Below are 17,440 nucleotides of genomic sequence, written 5' to 3' on the forward strand. Positions count from 1 at the left end.
GAAGATAAATTAATGAGAAAGCTACAGAAATAGGAACAGAGACCAAAAAATGTACAATGCTCACTGACATCATACCATTACTCTGACCCCTCCCAAATATATATTACAATAATATGCGAAGTCTTAATTAAGCTGTTGTTCAAACACTACAAGATACTCTTTTTATCTTAAGCATGTGTCGTGTCTGCAATAATTTCATTATAGCTTTAGACTTTTTACATGACAAATACCACATAGGTAGAAGAGTAGTTATCATATAAAGTGCCTTGGAACATTATGACAATAAGATTAGAGTAAGTCGGTAGAAATAAAATACTGCTGTAACTAAAATATATTCTACCAGTAAGAGAAGAGGGACTGATACACAAGACAGGAATTCAAGAGACAGAGTAACATGAATCCTGAATTTCATGTGTATCTCTGCAAAGCCATCACTTGACTACTTTTTAAAGCAACTTCTCTTACAAATAAAAAATAGCTGGTAGTAGCCTCTAATATGATGTTCAGTGATTTTTGTAACAGTCCAAAATCTGTCCCAGGACTGTCTACCAGAAAGTGAACATTCCTTTAGTCACTGCCAAGGTTTTAAAGAAGGAACTGCACAGCTGCCTAGGAAGTTAATTTCAAAAGACAACAACAAAAGATATCTTAGTTGAAACTACCAATCCCAAACTCTTCCCCTTGATTTAAGGCACCAGGGAAAACAATAAAAACCTTTTCAAGGGAAGCTTGGAACTTATCTCACCATTTAGGTTACAAAATTCATTTGCTTCATACATAAATCCTCCTCACAGCATCCCACTACCCCACTGTTAGATCACAACTTTTTTTTTATTTTTTTTTTAAATATTTGCACTGTTCCTGGACCAGAGAAACAGGCTTTCCTTTTAATCTGCTTAACACACTGTGGGAAAGGGCTTCTAATTTAACAGCTCTGAGATAAGACAAATAATTCATATAACATATTAGCACAACATCTATGGCGAAAGCATTTAGTCAGAGCTCATTGGAAACAATAGACTAGTGAAGCAAATCTGTGAGAGGCAACTGTTTGAGACCCCACCATGCACTAAAATACATTTTATTACATTAAAATAAATACATTATTTTATTACATTCCATAGTAAAGACAAGATCACAGAATATTAAAATATTAACTGTCCAGAAGCAATAAGGCACTAAATTCCCCTCCCCTCAATAGACACAGTCCTTTTCTAAATGTCGGGTTTTTGGTTTTGGTTTGGTTTGGTTTTTTTTTTTTTTTTTTTTTTTCAGGCCATTCTCCAAATCAGTCATCTTTCCTTTGTGCCCTTTCATTACACTTCTTCCTTAAGTGCCACATCTTTCTTTTACTGTTCATTACCCAAAACTACCCTGCTCCCTTTTTGGCTTCATTTACTTCCTTTCTGGGTTTGTTTTTACATTTTCTATTGCTGCCTTTCCAGAGCTGAGTTTGCTTCCAGTGTGCGTTCTGCTGTGTGCAGAGAAAAGCAATGCAACAAAATATTTTCAGTACACTGGCACAAGTTCCCACCTCACCACTTGTGATCATTTGCTCTCAAATCCCTAAAGACATTCTGCTTTGAACCTCTGTTGTGGAAGAGAAAAGAAAGGATACATGGAAGAAATTCAGAGGAGATTTGTCAGTTGCAGGGATCTGTGACACACCATTTCTACAGTCTCTAAACTGGGCTGAAAACAACAGGAAGGTGGACTTGGGAATGCCAGTCAGTGATTTCAGCACATGGCTAGAACAGAGAATCCCAACACTGGGACTAAGTACAGACTGCTAAACGGAAGCTCATGGCTATCCATAAAACTAGCTGCTCTGTTGATCCTGGCTTCATCCAGAATCTTTTGTCCTCATCCCCTCTAAGGTGAATGTTGTATGGGGGAGCATTCTCTGGTGAACTGAAACCAAAGATTTTAGTGACAGAAAGCCTTGAGCCTGTTTCTAAGAGATGAAAGCACTGCACTGGAAAGTTAATGACTAGCTAGAATTTTGGAAGGATTTTGCTTCCCTTTAAAAAAAAAAAAAAAATCTTTCCTTGTTCTTTTGCATAGCCTTGGATATAACACTACTAATCACTCTACAGCATCTCTGGGACACTGCTGACCTGGCATGGTAATTTCAGTGGGGTATTATGGTCAAAAAAATTAACAACTTCAACTTATCATGAACTAGAGCCAGGAATCTCTACAAAGAGGTGAAGCGGTATAGTGTAATTTACCCAGAAACAAAAAAGGGAAGAGAATTCAGTTACAGTCAAACCCTGTTAGAAGCAGCCAAGATAGCATAAACAGGTTTTGACAACTAGCCAAAATCTAGAGAGGTAAATACCATTAAGCCAGGTCACCTCAACAGTCAGCTTTCCAGATTTTCTGCAGGTAAGTCCCTGTAATTTGTTCCCTTTTCCCTCCTTTCTTCTATCCATCAGGAAACACAAAAAACTTCTTGATTGTTATAGGAACAGAGCTAGGATTTCAGCAATTACAAAATAAAACTTTTAGTAATCTTAGCAAACACATTCCATACGCGGCAACAGACAAGTGCGACTCAGGTTCTGTACACGAGAAAATTCTTCCTCATCTCCTAACAGCTGTTCTTAAATCAGGATATAAATTCTTCTCCAGCAACAGAGTATGATACTGCAAGCAAAATTATAGCGGGTAACAATATATCTGCCAAAGTAATTACAACTATTCACCCAGCCCTACCTACCCTGAAAACAACAGTTAATTCATCTTTTTTTTTCCCAAAGTAATTTCATTGGTATTAGGATTTCATATTTTTCTTAAACAATTTCACAGTGCAGTTCTTGATTACTAGCAGTCCTCCCTTGATCTTTATTGCACATACACCCCTTGCTCTGTACAGTGAAGTAGTAACACTGACATCAAAAGAATCATTCACGATGCTTAGTATTAAACACACATATGAACTGTCACGGGATCAAGTCTTCTGCCAGTAGAGCAGAACTCCTCTAATAGCCAAGGGTAGCTTTCATGCTGCTAACATATGACTGACCCTACTCTGATCTCTTGCAGATTCATGTTCACGAAAATCAGATTACTTCAGTTTTTAAAAACACCTGATTTTAGCAGAAAATAATATACCATTACAAAAGTCAAGAGTGTTGAATGGGAATGAAATCTCTAGAAATTAATTATTGTTTTGTTTTTTAAAGACTCTCAAAGTGTAAAGACCTGCTGGCCATTGACAGACGGGCAAAAATGCTTAGAGACTGAAAGTACCACACTGCTGCATATTTCTTCATCCATTATTCCTCCAAGCATCAACCCCGGAAAGAGTTGCTTTTGTGCTTTTACTAGCAGACTTACTTTCACGTGTATTATCTCAGAAACACTATGACTCAACATCAGATGTTAACAGTTCAGACTACATTTCATTAGAATTTTTAAAAGGCCTCTCTGTAACAACCCAGGCAGTAAAGGACCCTTCCTAACTTCTGTAATGACAACACAAATGACTAACAAGACTTCTCTTGAAGATTACACAAATGAAGTATGACGCAGAGAGAGAAGAGGGTTTTTATATGCCCTAGTTTCCTTTGAGATTGGTTTCGTTTTATTTTATTTTTAATATACACAGGATTTAGAAGATGCTTTATGCTGATAGCTTTTGACTTTAAGTATTAACAGAAGCTGTATTTTAGCCTGTCTTACCAAATTCTGAGACTTCTTTCAAAGGAATAGTTTAAACCTTACCTTTCTGCCCTAACTGCCTAGTTAACAGATGTAATGCAGCACAGCCCTCTAACTAATTTACATTTGGTAGAGACTTTGGCAAAGTCATCTATCAGTTCATAAAATGGCATTTTTTTCCCACCTCTACCTTTGAAGAGAAACTATGAGGGGAAATCCTACTTCTCACATTTCTATGACAGGAAAAAAAGAAAACCTATAATCTGTATTTCACAAGCCTTGGCCTTGGTATCCTTGACTGTATCGAACAGACCTTGCTTCAGTGCCAAAACAGTCAAGTCAAGCTCTACTAATACATAATTTAAGTCTTCCCCATGGTGTCTACAATCTTGCATATATATGTATTTCAGAAGTGTATGGCATACACTTCTACATAACTATGGAAAAAAATTCCTCTCTCATATGTGAGGAGTTGGCAATGCTATTGGATGCATACTTGATAGCACTTATGCCAAATGGTCTACCTCTGTTTTTTGATTTTTTTTATTTTTTTCATTTTGTATTTCAGCCATATTTTCAAAGCCAGCTGCAGTCTTCTTGGCCATATATTCACCATTCTTCACACAAACCGCCTCTTTGGACAAGCATGCCCTTTCTAAGGATTTTTATGTGAGTAATAAAGAAACAGGTGTGAGGGGTGCTCTGTTTAGTCTTCTTCTAGGCGTTCAGGAGTTTTCGTTTCTGTCATTTCTGTATATTAAACACTTTCAATCCATCTGAACAGTTGCAGAACCAAAGCACACAGACATATTGTCAATTAATGCTGTAAATATCCCACAGCCTGGACAAAATGAAACATTTAAAAAGAACAGCAGCACCACAGTTTTTCACTCCGTGATCACTATACCTGACTCATTAATCTCATGTACCCATGTGAGGTAAATACATAGTACAACTACAAACTAAAAACCAATAAAACCTTTAAAAAGGTTTAATTTGATTCTACAAGGGAGGTTATCATAATCCAACTCTGCTTTCTCACATTCTGCTAGCAATTTCTCTCAGCTCAGTTTCAACTGCTAACTTTGTTCTCCATCTCACTACCTATCATGCTGTTATAATGCCAGCTCAAATGCTGTTTGTAACAGCACAGCAATTTCTCAGAAGTTGCCAGCTTCATAGTGTGTTCTTTTAGAAGTGCATGGAAATTATTAGATTAAATTACAAATGAAAGACTCTGCAGTTGGTCATGATTACGGGAACATTTATGTACATTCAGCTGATCGTGAATTTTAACTTTTGTTCCTTTACAGCTCGTCTGTTTATACGCTGTTTTGCTAGATTATATAGTTAGTAAACTTGAAGACAACTGGAAAAGAGCTACATGTTTTCCCCATACTCCCCAATATCCTCAAAAGAAAACACTGTGACACCCGCCTCCCCCATCCTCTACTGGCTTAGAGTCAGCAAATCCCCTACACCCTTTTTAAAATCTCTGTGAAGATGAGCACATTTCACATACAGCAGTGCAACTCACTATTTAAAGAACACAACTGTACACGAATCTACTTTACAAAGCAAGACCTGCAACATCCCAGTTACCCCCCCTGGTCTGTAAGATTTCACATACCAGCATGGGACCAAACAATTAATACATCTAGAAATACCTGAAGAAAACATTGATCATACCACAACTGGTGATCACAATAGGGTAAGCAGCAGGATCTTCGAAAATCTCACTGCTGGGGGTATCATTTTCGGGAAGGTATTTCAAACCAATTTCTTGACCATACACTGCCACTGAAAATATCTAGTAATTTTCTACAGGAATAGAGCTGTTTGACCCAATTCCAATGCAGATAATTATATTATCTGTACCTAAAATCCCTCTGAGTGTTTCAATCAGGTATGGTATTCTTCACTTTCTGTTCTGATCTGCTTAGCATGGCTGAGCACCATTAAACAGCTGTCAGATTCCACACAAGAAGTGGCTGGATTTCAGTAATAAGCAAAATGGTTCCCAATAGTGTTTAAAACACCTGGGTATCCTTCCAGATGAACAGTGCAATGAGGCTAAACTATAAGATTAAGCTGCTGTAAAATAAGCCCCACAATTCCATCATAAAAGTATACACCCTAATACATTTAGTCTCTTAAGAGCTTGGTTGTTGCCGAGAATGAAACATACCTAGATGAGACTTCAGATAAGAGTATGAAGAATAATTCACAACCCTTACATTCAAGAAATTAGACAGTTAACTCCTCATGACATACAGCCCAAGCTATTCTTGTGTTTCTATCAACACAGACCATCTACAGCAGATATGCTTAAGTGCTATACCGTGAATCAGAGAACAGAGCACAGTATGTTAGTTCAACTATCACGAAATACAATACCAGCCTCTTCATTTTTAGTTCAAGGAGATTTTATAACCAACATTTAAATTTGAAAGTGAACTAACTGATCACGAACTCAGTTAGAGGTGAGAAGAGGATTTCTAAATGTCAGGACAATAAAGCTGTAGAAGACACTCCTATCAGAACACTGGGGCCAAAAAAGCTAACCCTTAAAATGAAGTCTGGTCCATTTATGACATGAATTGTGTAACATGGATCTAGTGACAGTAGAGGATTTAGACTCTGTTCTGCAAGACCCTCCTCTACATATCTGTAAGAATCTGTTCAGGTAAGGAGGCATGAATTATCTGCCAGCTGTGGGTATATATAACCTTAAAATTAACAGCTCTGTAAAACACATTTCCAGAAGTGATTATCAGGGCTACAAAGACTGCCTCAGCAACAGGTGAAACACAAGATACTTGAAAAAAAAGACTGAGAGGAAAAGAAAACAAGACAGCAGATACCTGCATATGAAGTGTGGAAGCTTCCACACATCCAAAAGTTTCTCCAACACCTTACCTGTAAGAACTTCCTCTTTACCAAAGCTACAGAAATTGAGAAAACTACAGAATCTCCCTAGCGAGCTCAGGTCTAGGTGTGAGTCTACTGTAACAGAAAAAAAATTTCAGCTCCATTTGAGAAGCAGCCAGTGCTTGCCCCCCATAACATCCTGCCCCATGGAACTGAGAGGAGGGGAAGTCTTTGATGGTACAGGTGCCTATGGCTAAAAGGTCTAGGATGGACAGACAGCCGAGGAGGTGATAGTTGCCTCGCAGTACAGAAATGGAAGGCCATAAATCAAGTGTATTGTTCTGTTTTATCAGCTCCCTGTAAACTACCTGGTCCCAGCATTCCCCCTTCCCTTCCCCTGCCTTCCACAAGTGCCTGACACCAGCTACTGCTGCCTCCAACTACTGCCTCTTTGCTTCATGTTTAGAAGCAAGGAAGCATGGAGTCTGTAAATAAACCTTCAGCTACTCAGCACCTAGACTTGCCAGTGCTTTTAGATACACCCCCAATTTTTTTTTATTTTTATTTTTTTCACACCTGCCCCTGCAACTGTTTGGCAGTGAAAACATGGTCTTAAAAATATTTCCGCAGAGAATGGATCACCTGTTCATGAATTAATTTCAAGAGTGATACATATATCACAGTAATTTAAAACTAGGTTGGGTGTTTTCCCCTCTCTTTCACTGGGATAGCTCTCAGATTAAATCCACTGAGATCAATTGAGTCATTCCAGATTTTCCCCAACACACATTTTTGTAGCTTAGAAAATAAATGCTAGAAGAAAAAAAAAAAAAATCAGACAACCTCCCAAAGCTGAAATTGCCCTTTCCATTCAAATGCAGTGCTATACCCAAAACTGAAATTGTCACACAGCCCGTTAATCTCCATTACAAAACATGTTCTTTATTTAGTAAAATTACAGCATTTGGTTGAATGATAACAGTATTTACATACTGGTTTATAAGCTCCTGAGATGTTTCTCAAGCAAATAAAATAAGAGAATAGGTTACGGTTTATTGAAATAAGAGAACTGCATTGTTCCTAAGAGAACAACATACTGCTGCTATTAGTGCTCCTATGCTACAAACATTTAAAACAATGTTGTCCTTTGAAGGATTCATAGCACATATCATTTACCAAAATAGGACTAAATCAGCGGTGCATGCAGAATAGCCCTCAATGATGACAAAGGCAACCCAAAGAATCTACAGAAAACATCCAAATTTAAAAAATTCAGAGTCCTCTTGAAAACAACACACGAAATTTTGTACCGCAACTGTGCTCCATGGAATAGCCTGAATCCAGAAATGGAGAAAATCTAGCAATAAAGGGTTTTTTAAAGAAAAGAACACCACAGACCTACCGATGTCACTATTAAAGATATCACATCTCTACTTGCGGAGCACCACCCAAATTAAAACAAAACACAAAAAGCAAGCCCCCCCCAATCCACCAGCAGAGCAAGAATCAGAAGAATCAGGCTGAATAGATGACATAATAATAAATTTCAAAGGCTTCTGGAAAATAGCAAATACTCTCAAGTACATCAACAGTTAGAAAACAAGAACAAGCACCTACATATCTGCAGCTTTCTATTATTAAATACGAAACATAATAAAAATATTTACACACAGCATATTCCAGTGATGTAACAGCTGCCTTTTAATTTTTTTCAGCAAGACATTCTCTCTCTTATTGACTTACCACCGAGACCAAGAGCTCAGTTCCAAAAAAAACAGAACATTTTTTATCAGAATAAAAAGCTTTGTATATACTTTTCAATTTTAATTAGACAACAGTTCTCTGTTAAACTATAGTTTATTCAATTATGACTATTTCTAAGGGGACTAGTAGAACATTAAGCTTTATAGTGCAGTATGGGGAAAACTCCATGGATGTCAAAGCCTGCAAAGCCAAGTAACTTAACAGTCACGGTCCAGGGCCAGAGCTGGTGAGTGAAACATTCCTTTTACTAACCATGGCAAACCACAAACCCTCACTGCAGAACACACACGGACTGAAATTCAACCTGCTGGACAGTGACTGCTCTTAGAAAAACCTTAACAATTAGTGTCAGCAGTAAAAATATCCTTTTGGGGGAAACCGGGCTTTTTATCCATTTCCTGCTTTTCCATGTATCGTGTCAATTTTCTAACGATCAGTTTTGATATCAGACTGCAGGTAATTTTCCAAAACAGGCAGGTATGCATACCTGCTCCCATATATTAAATAAATCTACTAACAATTCTCCATTTGAAAGATGATTTTGATAACTCATGAATTTGTTTTCAGTTAAATATTCTACACAGCATCACAAACAGCATAAACCTTAGCAAAATAAAAAATCGAGTTATGTAAGTATCTGGTGCTCCAAATATGTTTGTATATCAAGGAATAGGGTGTTTTGAAATGCTAGCATTAGAATAGCTAAAGCTTGACTTAAGAATTTATTCCACAGCAAACTTTCCCTACTTCCTCAACAGCCCTTTCTCCAATTTTTCTTCACTCCCTAGTAAACTGCTTGTTACAAACTCTGAAGTATCAAAGCAGCTTTGCAGCAGGTGAAGCTATGAAAATAAAGGATATGAAACAAATATTTCTAGTGTTTTAAAAGGTTTGCCCCGTGAAAAAAATAAGGATTTTTACAGTTAGAAAGGTCTGTATATGTGTACGCATATCTAAGTACCTGTATCACTCCTCCATGCAGATTGCACGAGAGTCCAGATCTGCCAGCTTACAACACATTGGAGAATCATGACCCAAACAGGTAAATTCTTGAACCCAAAACACAGCTGAACATATGAGCTTATAAGGTAGCTGTTCTAAAAATAATTTCACCGATACTGATCACACATTAAGGTCACACTGTTGCCAGAAGAAATAAAGGACTGTATTTAAAAAAAAAAAAAAAAAAAAAAAAAAAAATCAAATTCTATTTCAGTAACTTTAAAAAAGAAAAAAAAAAAAAAAAAAAAAAAAAAAGAAGCTACAAGTCTACTGGGACACCTAACGCCTAATCCATCAAGTCCTGATTTCAAGGAGGCCAAAACGTTCATGTTGTCATGTTCTCCTGTATGTTTCTGTATCTTCAGGTTTGAACTATTAGAAAGGTGAAATCAGCTGGCTGTGTAGTGTGTAGGTCAATTTATTTCCAATACGCTAATTTATGCAACATTAGCACAGAATGCCAGCTCCGATTCTCTTAGTGTTTGCACTCTAGGAGTAGACGTGTATTTTCTGCCAACTCCATTACATCATCCGAAAAAACCCAAACATTTCTTTTTTTCACATCCCTGCCAGTCTCCTTTTCCTTCTCCCCTCTCCCTTCCCAAGCCCTTCAAAACCACACGCCAATTACTGCCGGGAGCTTTATTTCACTTTGAAGCCCGCAAAGCCACAGCACCAGGCGCGCTGGCTATTGTGCTGCACACGGATGCCTCCATCACTGACCTTCGTTTTTTCATTCCGACTGTTACATAACCCCGTGCCTGCTTGCGTGCGGCGAGTGTGAGAGCCTGAGCGAGTGTCAGCGTGCGCCCGCGTGGGCCTGCGTGGGCCTGCGAGGGCCTGACCCCCTCCCCCTTCCGTATTTAATCCCGGGGGAGGAGGGACATATGGGTCAGCAGGTTAGCAGTACCAAAGCCTAAACAATTCGGGACCGTGAAGAAAACACCCTCACCACCAGAGCCGCCCGGGCTTCCCAGCCGCACCCCCCCCCACCCCCCGCCTCGCCCCCTCCTCCTTTTCGCATCCATCCAGAAACGACAGCCGAGCGTTACATAATTTATGGGATCCCGAGGTTCCCCCCTCCCCAAGCCCGCCGGGGCCGGCTGCCGGCTCCCCGCCGCCGGCCCCGCTCCCCGGCAGCACCATCTGCCCGCGCCGCCGGAGCGCTCGGCCGGGGGAGCCGGGGGGGCGGCGGGCGCGTTGTGTAACACCCGCGAACTACGGCCGCTCCGCAAACATCCAGAAAACTCCCCGACAAATTAAGGAAATTTTCTCCAGTGTTTCTGATTAACCTCGTTACATAAGGCGCTTGCATTCCAAATCCACTCTCGCAAGCTCTAAATATACGCCGCGCAGCCAAACGCTCCCTGCACACCCGCCCGTGGCCACCCGGCCTCCTCCGGCCAAGCCCGCTCCTCCTCGCCTCGGCATCCGCCTAACTGCGCGCTCCCTGCTCGCAAATCGCCTCTAATTAAATGTTTCGGCGTGTGTCATCTCGATGGCTTTTACTGTACGCGGATTCCCTGAGTGGGAAGCTGCCTGGGAAGGGGGGGGGTGTGGCCAAAAGGGGAAAAATACTGTAAAACACAAGCCAACACATGATCAGCCATATTCCAACCTACAACCAAAAATCCCTCCGTCCGAGGAGAGACGGTCTCCCCGCCGGCGGCGGCCGGGCATCGCCGCCCCAGCCCCGGCGGCGGCCGCCGAGGGGGCTGCCGCTCCCGCCGGGCACGTACTTTTCGCCGCCCGTCGTTCAACAGCCCTGTGTATTATTACATAGCGTTATTTAATTAATTTTTACCCATCACCGAGTGGTTTTACCGAGCGAAGCCTCTCTAGCGCGCTCCCCCTCTTGTAGGAGCAACGCTTCATAAATTATTTACAAGTAATTAAAGCGGCAGCCTCCTCCCTCTCGCACGTCTCGGCAAACTCCGGCGCTGTTTGAAGCCGGCGCCCCTCACCGTGCCCGCGGCGGGAGCCGGGACGAGCGCGCCGTGCCCGCTCCGCGCCGTTCCGCGCCGTTCCGCGGGCAGCGCGCAGCCCTGCCGCCGCCGGGGCGGCTCGGGCACGACCGAGCTGACGCCAAACTTCAACCGCCCTCAGCACCTTCCGAGCTGCCCCGCACGACTAAAAGGCGCAATCTGAGGCAGGACGGGGCTTGGCGCTCCGCGACAGGGGCAGGGGGGTTCGGTCGGTCGGTTTGTAGTTTGTTTGCAGCGTTTTAGCCGGGGGCCGGGGGGAGGGCGGGGAGCGAAGGAGAACCCATGGAGGCAGAGAGACCCTCGGGGAAGTTGTGCACCTTCAAGAAACAACGGCAGCTACGCGATCATCCGCTCCGCGAGGAGATCGTTTTTAAGATACACTTAAATGAATTAAGGGAAAACAGCGCGCAAGAGAGTGAATAAATCACCCGCAAACCGCACATCTCCTGTTTAATCACAGATCCCCCATTCACAACAAGCCACAGCACACCAGTTGAGAAACTGTCAAAAGGAGACAGACGAGGGGGAGAAAAATGGGGGGGAGGAAGGACACTGCAGCTTTAAAAGTTTGTTCCCTTGAATCCCAATACTCCTGCTGTTGCTTTATATATTTATAAAATTATGTAATTCCAGGGGCACAGTACCCATCCGGATACCACAGGCAATAAACGAGAGAGATAGGAAAGCACCAAGCACCGCTCAATATTTTCATTGCATTTGTCCCTCCTCCTGCAGCAATTAAAAGAAGCTATAAAAGTTTGCAAGGTTTTGCAGGGGGTACAAGCGTGGCTCGTTTGCGTGCGCGGCTCCAACGAGCACGAGCAATAAACCTGGGGATTAAATTGCTGCATTTCCCCCTTCTCTCTTACCCCCCTCTTCCTATTCCCACCCACCCCCCGATCCCACTCCCCCGGCCCCCTCCCCCTTCCCCAAGTCTCCCTACCTCTGCTGCTGCTGCTGGAGTAGCTCTGCCTGCGGACGGGAGCCGGCGCATCGCTTTTCCGGGCAGGCTCCAGGTTCACCGGGGTGTCCCTGGCGCCGGCGGCCGCCTCGGAGACGCTGCTGCCCGGCTCACTGGCTGCTGGATCGGGGGCTGCCGGAGCGGACTCCATGTTTTTCCCAATGTAGATCGCTTGGAGATGGCGAGCTCCTACACTCCCTCTATCTTCTGTTTCCAGCGCAACTCTATGGTAGGGAAGCAGAAGGGAGAGCGCGAGCGTGATCCAGATGGGATGTGAGCTTGCCTGGCTGTGACCACAAGCAGCGCTAGCGAGAGCTGCACACCCCCCCGCCCCCGCACCCCCCGCGCTCCGCCGCCGGCCCCGCGCCCCGCACCGCCGCCCTCCGCCGCGGCCCCCGCGCCCGCCACAGGCGCCGGCCCGGGCGGCAGCCGCCGCGCTGCCCCTGCAGCCCCCGAGCGGGGCCGGGGTCGGGGTCGGGGTCGGGGTCGGGGCCGGGGCCGCCGCTGCCCAGGGCGGGCGGGAAGCCAGCCCGACCTCCCTCTGGGCTGGGACCCACGGCTCGACGCGCCGCGGGAGGCCCGTCCAACAAGGTCGCCGGGCCCACGAGGAGCTCCCACCCCTAGCCCCAGCACTGGCAGGAAGGGCTGCTCCACACGGCTAGCTTTCCCCCCACGGCTGTTTCAGCTGAAGCGGCATCAGAAGCTGCCAGCTGTATTAAGTGTCTCAAGACCCACACCTTTAGCAGCCGTGCAGCCGGAGAAGGCGACATGTCAGACAAAACCTCTCTTTCAACCAAGTATGCTTTGACGTAGGACAAAAGGTGACTAGCAAGGTGTCAGAAAGCCTCCAGATCCAGTCTGACTTCTGCAAGCACTCTTGAGCAGTTCAGAGTCTCAGTAATGGTCAACTCGTCCATTACCCAATTTTAAAATAAAGTAGCAGCTGCCACGAACAGTGTGGTGAAGAACACATCTCTCCTGTATAACAGAGGCCATGCTCCATTGCAGCCCTACTGCCTCCTGCACAGAGGGTGCTAAAGGTGTCTGCTTTGACTGTTCTGACTGGAAGCATGGCCTGAGTAGACTAAATCACAGTATTTATACTGAAAGCAATACAAGCTTTTTCCAAATAGTTCTCGATCATGTGTGAGCAGCTGATATGCCACCTTTTGCCGACCAGGACCGCTGCTACAGCCTTCAACACTGCTGGTGCTGGTACCTGCTGAAACTCGGAGGCAAACCCTGGACAAATCCACATTTTGCAGTCTAACCACCAGTATTGCACTGCTCTGTCACTAATGGCGGCTGCTTGCAAACAGCTGTGAAACATACCATGAGACCTATTCACCCCAGGAGCTTGTCCACAAATTGGATTACATCTTGCACTGCTGATAGTTCTTTCAGTGGAAGGGTAGAGTCTTGGGTCAGTTGATTTGGAGGTCCTGAAGTTCCAATTACCCGTTTCTGGAAAAAAAACACAATAGTTCTGATTATCTGTTGGCTGCCTCCACTTGAGAGGGATGGGGAGAGGCTGCAGAAGACAGAGTAGAATTAAGAATGATTCCGCATTTATTTTCAGGGCACAAATAAATCTGAGGTCAGAGCTGGACTTACAGACCTTGCCCATTGAGTAAACCAGTGCTTGTTCTTGACGATTACTAAGTATTCAGTTACGGCAGGCCTGGAAGCCCTGGGGGATGGACACAAAAGGCTACAATGTTTTTCACCAGTGACAAATGAAACCATCTCAAGCCCGATTGAAGCTGTTCCTAGACAGCAGGCTTGGAGGGGGAGCAAGTGAAAAGGGAAGAGGGAGGCAGGAGTACAGTTTGCTCTCAGTGGTACATCTCAAGGCTGTGGGGAGTGTCCCATCCGTACGCTGTAACATGCCGGCACAGACAGGCTTGCAGCCTTTTGGCATGGTCTTGCTGGAATCTGCAGAGCGCAGCGAGGTGGTCCTTCTCTGATGCAAGTTTGGTGGATTAGAGCTTCAATTTCCTGCAAACTCTCTCCCTTTACTTTTCACTAATTGGCAGCCTCCAAATAGAAGCAAGAATTATGTGAGCTGTGCAAATTGAACTGCCTGTTATCCTGAGAGAAAGCTTATCCCTCCCTCTTCAGATCAGGGTTTAGGCAGGCTGACCAGGCAATGTGTGTTGGGAAACTTGCCCGGCTAATAAAAAAAGAACTTCATTCCACAAAGCTGCCAGACCACTGCCTTTCACCAGCACTGGGAACAATCAGACTACTTGCCACAGTAAGGATTATTCACGTGAGTGTTCTGCAGGACTGTTTTTAGTATTGCAGATACTTCAAATTATCAGAGAGTGTGAGGTGTTTTTTTCTCTTTTCCTCTTATCTGTTACAGGCTGCTGAGATTTCGTATACCTACCTTTGCTACACAATTGTCATTTAGCATATCTTTTCCCCGCTTTCTACAACTAAACAATTTTTCAATTTACTTTCTTAGAAGAGAAAGAAGAAGATAAGGAAACACTGAAGGCTACAATAGGACAACATACCATAGAGCTCTGATTTTCAAAAGAAATTATGGGGACGCAGGGGAAATCACAGAGGAGTAAACCCAAGTGCCTAGAACACCTGAATCAATGGAGAATAAAAATTACTTTTATGTTGTTTAACAACATCTCTCTCATGAGTCACTAGAAGTAAGAACCAGCTAAAGCAGGACAGACTTGAAGCATGTTTGTAGAGGCAACAATCTAAGAGTTTTTGTAGCACCTACACAAGCAAAGAGACAAAGCAGCTTTGCTCTTTTGCAAAAAGAGGGTGCCCGAAAAACGTGAAAGCACCATGAGAAAAAGAATAGGGAGACAGTTTACTTGAGCTTTATATAATGGAGGGAAGCCATCATGACTTTTGTCAAGCTTCTTCTCTATGAAGCTGCTCAGCTGAGACATTTGCTGGTCATAGAAAAGGTCTTCCTCCTTCTTTGTTTTTTTATTTCTGGCTTGCAACCTATACCAAAATGGTTCATTAACTTTGATCACTAAGCTTGTTTAAACAAGTGAGATGGCATTAGCAGCAAAGACAGGTATGCTGAGAAACCTGAAGAAAAATGTTTGCTTAGATTAAAAAGGGCTTTAGAAATCGCTGCAGATGTTACCTACAACAGATCCTACCAGAAGTAACAGTGATGGAGCTAAAAGGGACAAATATCACCAAACATTTCCTGTTGATATCATGTAGATACAAATATTAATAATTAAAAAAAAAAAAAAACAACGACAACAAAAAAACCCCACAAAAATCTTGTGTGATTCTGGAGTAGAGAAGATATTAAGATCATACAGACACTCCTCCAGAGCACCGACAGAGTGATGGAGTAGGTGGCAGAAAAACTATAATGCACACAACTATCAACCACCACAGAAAGCACACTCTCATGTGGGACAGGCACAATGTAGACAGACACATGGAAGAAAATCACAGCTCAAAAGACAATAGTACACCACCATTTTGCCGTAGTGTCCATGGTTCATTAATATGCAAGCATATTTTGAATTTGAGGTAGCCAACACTGGTCTTCTATGTACATAACTAATACAGCTGTTGAAACACCCCACTTTAAAAAGCATCCCAAAGTACATTCCTGACCCAGGAAGTATATAGAATCATAGAATATCTCAAGTTGGAGGGAACCCATAAGGACCATCGAGTCCAACTCCCTGCTCCTTAGAGGACTACCTAAAACTAAATCATATGACTAAGAGCATCGTCTAGACTCTCTTATATAATAGCCCACCTTCCCTTCTGTGGATCTGGGCTACAGTGGCCTCTGGCCACACCATGCACATGTCAAAGGGGACTGTCAAACCTTCCTAGGAAGCTTTGTTAGCTCCAACCTAGCAGCTGTAGAGAACATATTGCTGCAGAGCTGAATAATCATGAGGGCAAAGCCTGGATTATATCACACAAAAAGAACTAGCAAGGTATTTTGGTGCTGGTGGCATTTCCTGTCTTAGGTGTTCCCTTGTGACATTCCCTCAAATTCCTCCAGTTACAGCTCCTCCTCCTGTACTACAAGCTGCCAGGGCTAAGGCACATTTGCTTCCATTGGACATGTTCCCCTGTCTGTGGTTTTGATGTCTTTGCAGGAAAAGAGAAAGCAAAAGGTTAGACGCTGAGGACATTCAGAAGAGCAAATTTCAGAGTCATGCAAGTAGTAGGACATCCATCAGGTCTTTAGTGGAGTCAGCTAGCACAATTCGGATGCACTCATGTTTACAGACCAATCTTGAAAGAAGAGTTTAAATCGTGCACATCTATTCTTTGTAATCATATTCTGTGGCGTATCTTTTAATGGTTTACAAAACTTTAGTTAGGTAAATTTTATGGTAGGACAAGAAACTGCTTCCACTTGAAACACATATAGCCTATAATACCCCAAAGCAACTTTCTCAAAGTTATGCACCCCATTAAGCTTCAGCAAAAACAGGCAGACTAGTAAACTACATGTGCAGAACCTGAACTAATTACTGAAGCTGAATATTTGTCAGTAATTAAATTAAATACTACTTTAACAGCATTCTTTCTTATTCTAGATGAAAACAAAGTAAGAAATAATAGGAGAGAAATAAGACAACTGTGCTGGAGGCAGATGCTATGACTAGATGCAGTTTCAGTGGACCCTTTCCCACAGCCTTTATCTCTAAACAAAGTTGAAAGCTCATCAAACAGTTCATCTGGAATTTACGCTCACAGATATAATTCTGTTTGTTTTAAGAGACCAAGGAGCATTTGTTACTAGCTAGCACAGCACAGATTCAGTGGAATCTCCTTCTTCCTGCTGCAAACTCACAGTGTAAACTATGAGCTGCTTTTCATTGTTTGTTAAGCCTCTATTTCCACTTTCCTCTCCTGCCATTTGGATTCATTCCTTACTGGATTTTCTCTTTCTGAAAGAAACTGAAGTGGAGAAGCATACAACACATGAAGTAATGAATCTTTTGTGCTTATCTGTACAGCACTATGTCCACAATCATCATCCCCTGATACAAAGAGTAAGCAGCAATAGCACAGGCCAGTTCTTAAGAATTCAATACTTTTTGTGACTGAATTAAGGCAAAAGGCCCAGAGATATCTGTCTTTCTCAGCATGCTGTCTTTGCCGCTGTTTTCCTGCAGATGGTTAAAAAAATTACTGATTATTTTCCTTTAGCAAGATGAAC

The 17,440-nt window shown here is 43.0% G+C and overlaps 1 protein-coding gene across 2 annotated transcripts in view; it reads right to left on the bottom strand.

The window, feature by feature from the left end:
• Positions 1–12,502, bottom strand: part of RORA (RAR related orphan receptor A) — a 374,860-nt gene extending 362,358 nt beyond the window's left edge. The window contains exon 1 of one of the 2 annotated variants that reach the window (XM_042804082.1): positions 12,232–12,502. In XM_042804082.1, the coding sequence (XP_042660016.1) occupies positions 12,232–12,400 (169 nt within the window). In that variant the 5' untranslated portion in view covers positions 12,401–12,502. The remainder of the gene's footprint in view (positions 1–12,231) is intronic. The other variant, XM_042804084.1, reaches the window with a different exon arrangement.
• Between the last annotated feature and the right edge of the window lie 4,938 nt (positions 12,503–17,440).

This window comes from Tyto alba, unplaced genomic scaffold, assembly GCF_018691265.1.
Source record: "Tyto alba isolate M040663 unplaced genomic scaffold, T.alba_DEE_v4.0 Super-Scaffold_41, whole genome shotgun sequence".
NCBI lineage: Eukaryota > Metazoa > Chordata > Aves > Strigiformes > Tytonidae > Tyto > Tyto alba.